This window comes from Anabrus simplex, chromosome 13 (genome assembly GCF_040414725.1).
Source record: "Anabrus simplex isolate iqAnaSimp1 chromosome 13, ASM4041472v1, whole genome shotgun sequence".
In the NCBI taxonomy this organism is placed as follows: Eukaryota; Metazoa; Arthropoda; class Insecta; order Orthoptera; family Tettigoniidae; genus Anabrus; species Anabrus simplex.
This window is the reverse complement of record NC_090277.1, coordinates 99,408,239-99,420,738: the sequence shown is the minus strand read 5'-3', so window position 1 is coordinate 99,420,738 and position 12,500 is coordinate 99,408,239. Positions and strand designations below refer to the sequence as shown.

The following is a 12,500-nucleotide window of genomic DNA, read 5'->3' as shown; positions in this document are numbered from 1 at the left end:
TACCAGTCTTTAGCGAGTGCGGTAATGGATATTGTTCTTGCGGTGCAGTTGATGAGGTGGTCCCTGGGGCATTTTCCACCACAGAGCTGGCAGGTACATTCTTCGTCTGGTTCGTGGTATCCAGCGGTTTGGCATACCTTTCCGTGGAACCCGTGGACGGCGAATCGGGTGAAGGTGTGGCGTAGGTTGAAGCCTGGCCCTTTCCATTCGTCGTTTCTCACTGCCTCAGTTTCATAGAATTCTTCTGGGATTTGCTGTGCTTTTCGTCTTCTTCTTTATTTTATTAAATTTTTTCGAGTGTATCGCTGAACAGATTTTCGTCACTTCCCTCAGGGCACTGTATAGTCACTTGGCTTTCAGGCAGGAATCGAAACTGCTCCTTCTTCAGCAACACAAATTTAGTATTTCAATATTATTGTAAACGATTATGTTATTGAGACCAAAACAGATGTTGCACCTTACATACACAAAGCCATGGGATGTTTTGGGATTGCCTACTGCTGTTTCGGTCCTAATAATAGACTGGGAATTTCATGTGTTTGTGTTAAAATGTTACAAAAACCACAGTCGTTTTATTTGCACACCTTGCATTTAAGAACTTTGTATCATTTTGCACTCGTACCAACTTGTACAGCGAACGCGCTTTCGGTCGCGAATAACTGTAGTTTCGGAAGTGTTAAATGAAATTTTTTCTCTTTCCAATTTGATTATGATTAGTGACGGGCAGAACTTGAGAATCGATACTTACATTCGAAACCATATTCTCAAGTTCAACATAACCTTTAAAAGTCGATGTAGGCCTAATTTACACGGACCAAGATTTCCATAAACTGACTACAAACAGTATACCGGTGACCAAATAACAATGGAAGATAAAAAAAGGGATTTCGCCATCATGTTGGGCGCTTTAGTATCTAATGTGCTTTATTTCATTAGATTACAGAATTAAAAGCTACTTGTGGTCGATTTGTCGTTTGGCTTGGCGTTACGGGTATTATAGATTGTTTGAAGAGCTTGGCTGATCAAAGTTGCTGAACAGAAAGAAGTTTTCAGACGAAACTGACGAAATTTCCCTGGTAAAACTGAATGTAAAGTTTCGAGATTTTTTAGTTGCGTACCGGTAATTAATGTTTGAAGCCGGCCCCGCAGTCTAACTTGCTTGCCTCTCACCCGGAGGGCCTGGGTTCGATTCCTGGCCAGATCAGGCATTTTTACCTGGATATGAGGGCTGGTTCCAGGTTCACTCATTCTATGATTACCTTTAATTGAGGAGCTATTTAATGGTGATATGGCAAACCCGGTCTAGAGAGCCAGGAATAACGGCCAAGTGGATTCGTCACACTGACCATGCGTCGCCTCGTAATCTGCAGGCCTTCAGACCGAGCAGCAGTTGCTTGGTAGGCGGAAGGCCTATTGGGGCTGTAGTTTGGTTTGGTTTAGGGGTGTTTGTAAGATTATAAGTACACATATTTCATTTTTGTGATGTTTAGCCAAATTGTTCATGGTTCATTCGTTCCCGGATTCTCCGTTTTCCTGTGTTGAACGTTTCTTTTTTCCATGGTCCCTCCAAAAACGGAGAATCGAGGTTCCACTGTATATATATTTGGTATATATGTACATATATATTCCAAAATTTCTAAATTCAGTGCAAAAGAAGCCTTGTACTTCAAAAATGGCACAAAGCACCTTACCACTTCTTTTCTGTAGCATTGACCTCAGGAACTTCATTTCTGCAGCTTGAACTATTTCTACTGTTGATCACACAGGTTTCAAGGGTGTAAATAGTTAATGGCACGAAATATACCTGATAAAGGGTTCTCTTTGTACTTGAAGATATTTGGTTATCCCATAGAAGAGACCTAACTTCGTGATAAAATTGTGCTCCTTTATGGACTATGTTAGTGATTTCAGCAGAAGACTTTGCATCATAAGTCACAATACTACAATGCGGGTAGTAAATGTAGAAATGCAGGGGGGAGGCAGAAGGTCGACGGACTTCCACCTTTCAATGCATGTATTATTTGTGTTATTAAAAGAGAAGACAACAGTAGGAAAAAAGGATCCCAATATGTCAATATATGCAGTGTTTGGATATTTTATGTGAAATACCCTCTGCATTTCAAATTTTTAAAATTTCTACTATACTTACATTTTATCCATTCATCAACATATTCCATGAACTCCAGCATTCGTTCAAGTAACTCTCCCTCAAGATTGTTAGTTAGGAACGTAATCACTTCTGACAAGCCCTCAAAAATAAGAGCATGTGGTAGTAAAGGTAGTACCATAGCCATCTGGGCTCCCTTTAAAGCTATAGTATTGGAGTTGAGCATCAACTTCATAGCACGTTTCTTTCTCCACAGAGCCTGCAAACACACAAGGGAATGTGGAACTCTTTCTAGTAACAAGAAAACTGGTAAAATATTTCTGAACAATCAGGCAGAAAAGATAACATAAACCAATTCCAATCTCAGAGATTATATTATATTTCTACAAACACCTAAGCAGACCTCTCTGCACATCAATAACACAATCGAATTGCTAAAAGGGGATCAGTCTAAGAGATACAGTTTTCAGAAACCTAGAGGGGGAAGAAGGTCAAAACCCCCAATTCGTACATCATTACAATTTTGTCACACAAAACTACTACAGCATGGTAGAAGATTTTGCATGTATTGAAAAATATTATTTTTAATAGGAATATTCTATTTCCTGGACTCACCCTGTTTTAGCATACAAATGAGAATATGAGCGAAATTTTGTAGTATAGATTGCCTTTTTTAAACCGCACCCAGGAATCTGGAGCTGGTTCAACATAATGATGCTGCTGTTGCTGTCTCTTTTACACAATTCCGAAAATGTTACAAATCAGTGTATTAAACAAAAGGATTATTTCTGAACGTATTCCAAGCAAAGCAAAGTCACCTCCGTAGAGGCCATGAAGGTCCCTGGAGGAGTGGACGGTAAAGGCTTCCACCATTGTTAACCTCGGCACATGATGGGGTAGAGTGGTTAGCTCTACGCCCAGCCGCCTTTGCCCCCAGGAATTAAGCTGGTACTCATTTTTGGTGTAGGCTGAGTGAACCTCAGGGCCAAATGCACCTCCGGAAGTGGAAATCTCGTTTCTTAAATGTGAACTTATTCAACACATAAAAAAGTTGAAATCAAGTAGACTGATGTTCAATGTTTTCCCATCACTTCAAACTATATTTTTCACTTCCAAAATGTTGCAAATTAGTGTATTAAACAGAAAAAAATTCTTCTTGAACTTATTTAACAACCAAAAAAGTAGTCAAATAGTCTGATGTTCAATCTTCTCCAGCCTGCTTTGGTGGGAGGCTACATTAATATTTCACCACAAAAATCCTCATATTCAACAGTTATATAAGGATTTTTAATGCTTCTTTCTCAGATATGTTTGACTCTATCCAATTGCCTGGGTATACGAACTTCTTTCCCTGCTTTATTCTCTCGTGCTCCACCGCTAGCTCTCGGGGCACTGGCTTGATGTTCATTATGAACTCAGTTTTCTTGAAGGAGATCTGGAGACCGGCGTTTGTAGCTTATGTTTTCAGTTGGTTGATTTGTTTTGCAGCTATGGTATAATAGGAAGATAATTCTAGAAATTGTAGGGTTGTCTTATATTAATATATTTAGTTGATTTCTTCTTTTAATTTTTCTATGGGCTTTTATAGAAGCTTTGCCATTACGCTAGACTTTTTCAGAATGCGGCCATAGAGCCCGTCAACTAGGAATAGGGAATTTAAAGGTATGATGTAAAATTCCATTGATGAATAGACGAGTGATGATATTCCCTGTAAATATGTAATCATCTGGATTTTGTCAGGGTTATTGTTCTCCTTTCATACAGATGGTGGTTGGCTTTTCGTGCTTAAAAGGGCTGTACAGGACCAAGCTCACTTTAGTATAGAGCTAGTTCAAACCACTGCCCGTATCACAGACACTGACCGTTGGACTGATGCCGTTTTAGTGTGAAAAGATGTAACTTTTCCTTCAGGACCTCTAAAAAGCCTTAATTTTATTTTCCTATTGTTTGGACTGAATCCCTTTTAGCATCAACCGATTCAAATGTTCAGCAAGCGTCATCCTTGATAGTCTATATCTTGGGATTATAGTGAATAAGCATTTTGATCCCAAGAATGAAATCTTACCCAAGATTGGGCAAGTAAAAAGTTTGTTCAACAGTAAAGGGCTCTATTCACCAGGTGACGATGGGATAGGAAAGGCTTAGGAATGGGAAGGAATCGGCTGTGGCCTTAATTAAGGTACAACCCCAGCATTTGCCTGGTATAAAAATGGGAAACCATGGAAAACCATCTTCAGGACTGCTGACAGTGGGGTTCGAACCCACTATCTCTCGGATGCAAGCTCACAGCCGCGCGCCCCTAACCGCACGACCAACTCGCCCGGTGCAGATAGTTCTTATGGCAATGATGGGACAGGAAAAGGCTTCACAACACACATTGTAAAACTTTTCTGTTACCATCTACAAAGTACTTCTGTAAATAATAACAGGAAGAAGAAGAAGAAGTAGTAGAAGAAGACCAGCAGTGGTGCAAAGAATCAAGTACAGAAGCGTTGAAAATATTGTTAGACTGGGCAGTAAGAGTAAGAATATGACAGTTGACTAACATTTGCAGATTATCTTGCGATTTTTCCTATTCCAACACCATAGCTGCAAAACAAATCAACTAACTGAAAACTTAAGCGACAAATCTCCGTCAAGAAAACTGAGTTTGTAATGAACACCACGGCAGTGCCCCGAGAGCTATGTGGATCTCGTCAAAGCATTACTGGTAACAAGAAAGGCAAACCCCCAACCAACAGCTGACGTCAAAAGTTGCAGTGCCGCTAGGTGTACTGATAACTCTGTCAGGCACGGACAAGCTACCTGCCAAATGAAGTCATGGAAATGGGTTAGCATTGGAAGAAGGAAGGTAGAACGACAAAACAAAGTGGAGAGGAATCATATTTGCTCCCTCCCGGTGTGAACTGGAAATTGGAAAATTAGGATGATTTCTTTTACCGCGCCGACTCTTCTTGAATGTCTTTTCCGCCAAGGATAGTTAAGGACAGGACTTGGAAGTAATTTGGCCACGATCTATCAAAGGTACCGTCCCGGCATCCGCCTGGAATTGAGAATGGGATATCGTGGTAAACCATTTCCAGGACGACTGAGGTGGGACTTGAACCCATGCTCTTCTGAATGCAACACACTATTAATTCACTGATGGTGAATTTGAAAATGAAATTGGCGCTCCATCAGAAGAAACAATGACTCATGGAGACGCAACAATTCAGCTGGACAAACTGATGACCTATTTAGAATCCTTGACTGAAACCACACTGGCAGAACTGTTGTTAGTAAAACGTCTTTGTGATCATCCTGCACACAAACGCTATGTTAACAGATTGTATAACATGTACTGCATTTGTTTTTTGTTTTTACAGATTATCCAAATTTTCGATAATCCAGATCAGTTCCGGTCCCACTTAATCTGGATGAACAGGGTTCTTGTGTAATGATAAGAAAGGCTTCATTATCAATGTGACTATCAAATTCAAGCACCATATCTGCCAGCATACTGAAGGCTTGAGAAGCAGAACATTTATGCACCCACCATACCGTCTACAAAAATAAATATACCAGCTGAACGAAATAGAGATTACCGGCCTAATGGTTGGGGCTCTTGGCACTACTGTATACCTGACTTGTTCATGGAATTCTGGAAACAGTTTGAGCTGCCTATCAACAGCACTGAAAGCATAGTTACCACCACCACCATAGTCTTTTTAAGCACAGTTTGTGCCATTCGTGTACTCATTGTTTTCAAGTATGTAAGGATTTCTCTTTACGGTTACTCCCCATTTAGTGTCAGCCGCTAATTATTAGAAATATCTAATTCACTGCCACTCGGTACCTAACATAATCGGTCTGTACATAATTAAGCATAATTACTCTCTGTGGATGGGGGAAACAGATGAAGATCCACGGTATCCCCGGCCTGTCGTAAGAGGCAACTAAAAGGGGTGACCAAGGGATGATATTAGAACCATGTGATTACTTGTGATTAGTACTATTGTGTGCGGAACATCATGGGTCAAAGTTACTTGCAACTAGTATGTTACATAGAAGCAGTACCATTATGCGAGAAATGCTACAGATCTGGACGTTGTTTGCGAAAAGTGTCATCGTGTGTATTCCACCGATCAGTTCCTATGTGTTCAGAATTGGTCTGCATTACCTATGAGTAGTACCACTTTATAAGGAACACCACTTTGTGAGAAAAACCACAGGTTGAATTGGGGCCCGTGATTATTACCAATGTAATGAAAACCATAGGTTTTTGTTGCCTGAGTAATACCATTATCTGAAGAACACCATGGGTTTGTGTTGCCTGTGGGTGTTACCATAATGTGTGATACACCATGGGTCTACGTTGCCTAAGATAAGTAGCACTATGTTAAGTGACACCATGAGTATAATGGCCTGTGATTAGTTCCACTAAGGTCCGGCTCCATGGCTAAATGGTTAGTGCGCTGGCCTTTGGTCACAAGGGTCCCGGGTTCGATTCCCAGCAGGGTCAGGAATTTTACCCATAATTGGTTAATTCCCCTGGCACGGGGACTGGGTGTGTCGTCATCATCATAATTTCATCCTCATCACGATGCACGGGTCGCCTACGGGAGTGAAATCAAAAGACCTGCACCTGACGAGTCGAAGTCCTCTGACACATCCCGGCACTAAAAGCCATACGCCATTTCATTTCAGTTCCACTAAGTGTAGGGTTGCCATAATTGTCTGCCACAAAACCGCAACAAATACATACAGTATTAGCAAATAAGTTCAAATGTAGGGTAGTATTTGGCATACTTTTAATGTGAAACTCTTTACAATATATTACAACTTATGTTTTATTATGGCAGTTGTACTTTTGTGATGACTGTACAGAGTCAAGCTATTTCAACATTTTGACACTGCTGATTAATGTATAGAATTCAGAACACCTTACATTTGCCATATTATATTGTATGTCAAGAATGACCCTAATTGATAACAAATGTAACCTATTTCTTTCTTCAGTCCAGTGAGCATTCGTTAGTGAGAACACTCTCTCTACATTAGCATTGTGTGCAGAAAGAGAGAAGTAAACTGGACTATTTTCAGCAATTCAGAGCATTGCTCTTCTGACATACAGCTTTTAAAGAACAGTATCCACTTCTTTATTTGATTTATTTTCTTTCATAAAAGACTAAATTCATGACCCGATCAAACAAAATACTCGCATTCAATTTACAGTTACTATGCTCATGTAGCCATTTGAAAGAACATTCTACTTGATCCCATGTAATTGTCATCTGTAGAAGCAACCAATCAAAATGTTGCAATTGCAACAGAGACTCACTCCATTTCAACAGATATTCAATAGTTGTTTCATAAAATGACATACATTCATCTTGTAACGTCTGACATTGTGCTTTTGGTAGGTCAGGTAGGAAATCCTTCACTTTTGAACTAACAAAATCTGCATTCTGTCTTTCTGTTAAAGTGTCAATTACTTCCTGTAATACCATCCTAACCTCATTTATTGAAATCTCTTTCGTTTCAATCCTGGCAATGGACTTCTGAAACAGATTCATCTGTGCTATGAGAAACCAGAAATAAGCCTCACCAATTTCATTTGAGAAAAAAGACTTCAGGAGAACTGGACATCTGTCTTATGACATGAAATAAGATTTCAATAGCTGAAACATACGTAAAAATCTTTCAATTGCCGGAAATAACCATCTTGTTTTTACATGTCTTTGGAGGTCTTGACATGTAACATTAAGAAATTAACAAAACTCCATGTGTGATGCAACTCTAACAGTATATATAGAAAAGTAATCGTACACTTTCACTATTAAAGCCTGAACATCTACAGGGAGACAGTCAGCACCAATTTGTAGGGCATTATGTAAAATATGGGCTGGACACCCAACCCCTACAATTGGTCTACTTAATTTGGACTTCAATTTTGTGAAAACATTGTTTTCACCTTTCCTAGCCAGACCCCCAAAATTTGTATTTGTATTATCGCCCTCATATGCAATAATTTTCTCACTGATGGTTTTTTTTTTTACATCGCACCGACACAGATAGGCCTTATGGCGACGATGGGACAGGAAAGGCCTAGGAATGGGAAGGAAGCATCCGTGGCCTTAATTAAGGTACAGCCCAGCATTTGCCTGGTGTGAAAATGGGAAACCACGGAAAACCATCTTCAGGGCTGCCGACAGTGGGGTTCGAACCCACTATCTCCCGGATGTGAGCTCACAGCTGCGCGCTCCTAACCGCATGGCCAACTCGCCCGGTCTCACTGATGTTATTGTGTCCTATAACATTATGAATTAATTCAGAAATTGTGTCAGAATTTTTATTGCTACACTCAACAAGATCTAATAGTTTCGACCGGATACCTTTCTCTTTGTCAAAATATTGCACTAATACAGGAAAAATCTTATGATGCTTATGTTTGCTAGCATCTGTACTAATGCTAACAAAATCCCACTTGGAAATATTTTCTTTCACTTCCGCTTGTATTAAAGGCGAAATCACATTATTTACTACTGCTTCAGTTATTGTTTTTGCAATTTTCGAATCGTTGAACATAGTTGGGAATAACTTGTTAGTACGTGTGGTGGAGTTGTATGAGTCATGGTACCGTACTGAATGAAAAGCAAACGTTGCCTCTGCAGCAGCTACTTTTCTTTCTTCTGACTTATTGTTACTGAAATAATTCCTCAGTTGCTTACTGGAGGATGCAGAACTTACAGAATTCCTCTGCTTCACTATACCTACGTGATCTTTGATTTCACTTCCCCCCCCCCCATGTGCAATCGAAAAATAGCAACTTTAAAAAGATTTTTTTTTTAAATTACCAAGTCTGACCAGGTAAATGGTAAACCGTAAACGAAATTCTTTCACCAATCATTTGTTCTATTTCTTACATATATATATAAAAAAACTTACTTGCACAGTTTACATTCCGCCTCATATTCACTTCTACCTCGTTTTATTGAAGGAAAATCTTTGGTGTATTCATCTTTAAATTTCATTTTCCGTTTTGATGCCATGCTTAAAAATGTTAAATATTCACTCAGTCAGAATATCACACTGAATTTAATCAATTCCTACAGATTCTTCTTCTTCTTCTTCGACCATAGAATAGAACAAGATTCTTTCCAGTATTCTAATTGAAAACAATCTGTAACACCGGAAGTACGTAGAAAGAAGCGATAATTCGATAGTTTACTTTGACTAGCTCATGAATAAGATCGATAAGGTAAAATGTAATGGATACTTCTTGAATCTCGACCATTCAATTTACTCGAAGTTTTAAGAGATTGGGCGGGCGTTTAAATTGTATTTCCTTTAGGAGTAAAGGGATTACTTTTTAAAAACCGGGACTTTTAGTCAGGTGGACGGGACAGTATTTATACCACTCTAATCTGGAACAATCCTGGTTTTCCCGGACGTACACCCTAACTAAGTGAGGAACTCCACGGGAATATTGGCACCCGTGTTTAGTCCCACTATGTGAGGAACACCATGGTTCTGCATTGCTTGTGAATGGTGCCCTTATGTGCGAAACACCACAGGTTTGTTTTACCTGCGAGTGGTGCCATTGTGTGTGACATACCATAGGTCAGCACAACCTGTGATTACAACCACTATAGGTTCCTATTACCAGTGTCATAAAGAAATGCAGACTTCAGTGGTATGGGCACATAATGAGAATGAACAGGGAAAGATCTGCCAGAAAATATTTTGACCTTGATCTTGTAGGAAGAAGACCACAGGGATGACCAAGAAAACGTTGGACAGAGACTGTAAGATCAGATGTGAAGGAGAGAGGACACAAATGGGAGGATGTACTGGAACAGAAGATCTATGAAGACAGAAGGAGATGGCAAGTGCTTGTATGGGAAATGATGATGATAGGATGAACACCAAGGTTCTACTTTACCAGTGATGAGTACCATTATGAGAGGCCGGTGACCTGGATTCTGGACCCATTTAGATAAGTATCATCCCAGTACATAAGGCACTGTGAACAGGATCCACTGACTGTTTTTGTTTCATGATCATTTTTTCAACGTCACTCATTTTAGACTCTAGTTAGTGGATACATTTTGAAATTTTCATTTCATTCACCTCATACCATTAACCCTCGAGTACTCGCGCTGGCGCACTGAGCTATCTGTGTGAAAAGTCAAATAAATATTTCTCCAACAGAAGCGAATTAAACTGTGTTTTAAGTTCACCGCGTCACAACTGGCACACTCAGTGCGCCACGCGCGTCATCATGTAAGTATATTTTTATTTAAAAATTACTTCTGTATTCACTAGAATTGTCTTGCATTAGTTTTCTGTGGACTGTTTTTTGATTTCTACGCGAGTCTCCAATAATCGTTCCGTTTATTTAGGGCTGCAAGATATCTGTCAAGTCCACAGCTGAACTGGTTATTGAACGACGGTCCTGATTTCGACAAAGCAGATGACTGTGAAAATGAGGAAGACAATTCTGAAATTGAAAATGAGGAAATAATTTTCAGTGAGCATAACTCAGAAAGTGAACAGGATTATGACTCGGGGACAAGTGATGAAAGTTCTGGTGAAGTTGTGTTAGCCAAAAGTGACTGATTCATAGGAAGAGACAAAGTTTGTGTATGGAAGAAACAATGTTCTAGTGGATCCTCTAAGACTAAAGAAAAAAATATTGTCAAAATATTTCCAGGACCAAAGGGTGAAGCTCGGGGTGTAACAAGTGAACTGTCTCCTTTTCACAAAATTATTGACGTAAATATGATTGGCAATATTGTAAACTTCACGAATTTTTACATAGCTACCAAGTTGGGATAACAATATTATATTGTAATGTAATTAGGGAGGTAAAATAAAGACTAATATTATGAAAAATATTTCAGGAATTAATTGATGAACGATAAAACATAGAATATAGGCTCTGAATTTACTTAACTTCGATGAAAACATTAACATACTTAATGGAGCACTCAGTGCGCCACGCGAGTGCTCGGGTGATGAAAAAGAACGTGAGCGCTCGAGGGTTAAGGGCCAATAGGCCACTTCAAATAACAAACATCATCATCAATTACAGTAATTATAATTATCGGTAGCTGTCGGCAGCTGAATATGCCGCGCCATGTTGACATCCGCACTGGAGTTCCAGGGAATAGCTATATGTATCCAACATTATTTTGTTAAATACATGAAGGTTTAAAGAAAGGAAAATGCAGCAATAGTTTATATTCCATGACTACACTGTATGGAACTCTATCTCTTAATTTCAAACTCTTAATTTCATCATTAATCAAGGAAATACAAGGTGCATAAAAGCAAGAATTCTCTTAGCCTATCACCTACTGTCAGCTGTCACCTACTGCCAGCTGAGGAACTAGGCCTACTAGAATTCTCAGGGCTCATCACCCATGTGACACATCAGACAATGAATCTGCATATAAATGTTGAGATAATTTGTCGTCACATAGGGCACATTGCCATGGGTGCACCATCATGTACAATGATTCTTGGCACATAAGAACACATGTGTATACAAAGTTTTCATGCCTACAAAGATCGTAAAATTTGAAAAGAAAAAAAAATACACCGACACTAAAATCTACGATCCCTGTACTTCATTGACACGACTGAAAGTGGTTAAAATTATAGCCAAGAGATTGCACAACAAGCTGCAAACGATGCCCGTGTGTAAAAACGGAGATCTATGGGGCCCGTCAACAACGGCTGGCCACAGCATTAAGGAGATCTCCGGGGCCATCCGTCAATGTGTTAATTACTTAACAGCAGTTTTCTATTTCATCAGGTTGTCAGGCTTACTCAATAGCCAGGAATGAAAGAAGAATGACATAGAGACTAACTCACTAAACTGAAGTGCACTAAAGCACTATAAACACCTGAGTAAATTGAAACCAACAGCCATGAACAGAAGTGCTGCCAGATATCCTGAACACTTCCTGGAGGGCGTAGAGCAGAGGAGCTTCGTAATCTGCAAGAAATGTTGCTGGCGACCATTCAGGTACTTCCTTCAGTAGACGGTAGAAGACCTTCATATACAAACTCTTAGTTTGTTTACTCATCAGGATATAAACAACAGGAAAAGCCTGAAACACAAAAAGTGGCACATTTATACTCAATAAAATGCTAGTATCTAAGAAGTTTAATATAGGCATTTGTCCATAAAACTCATTTATGCAAAATTTCTCATCAAATTAATTCCATCAACACACTTTCCAAATAATTTGGTGGTCCAACTGCCCCTTACGATATAGTTTCATGCAACCCGCTGCTTTTACTACAATTCTGAAATACATTGAACCCCCTCCCTAAACCAGGATAATATAACAAGATGTGTGGTCAAGGGCTAGAAGGCTGGGAGAACTGTCCACTGCATGTC

The 12,500-nt window shown here is 39.5% G+C and overlaps 1 protein-coding gene across 1 annotated transcript in view; it reads right to left on the bottom strand.

The window, feature by feature from the left end:
• Positions 1 to 12,500, bottom strand: part of LOC136884936 (uncharacterized) — a 76,608-nt gene that overhangs the window by 52,269 nt on the left and 11,839 nt on the right. The window contains exons 5-6 of the mRNA XM_068230068.1: positions 12,001 to 12,207; positions 2,150 to 2,366 (exon numbers count right to left, since the gene is read on the bottom strand). Of these exons, the coding sequence (XP_068086169.1) occupies positions 2,150 to 2,366; positions 12,001 to 12,207 (424 nt within the window). The remainder of the gene's footprint in view (positions 1 to 2,149; positions 2,367 to 12,000; positions 12,208 to 12,500) is intronic.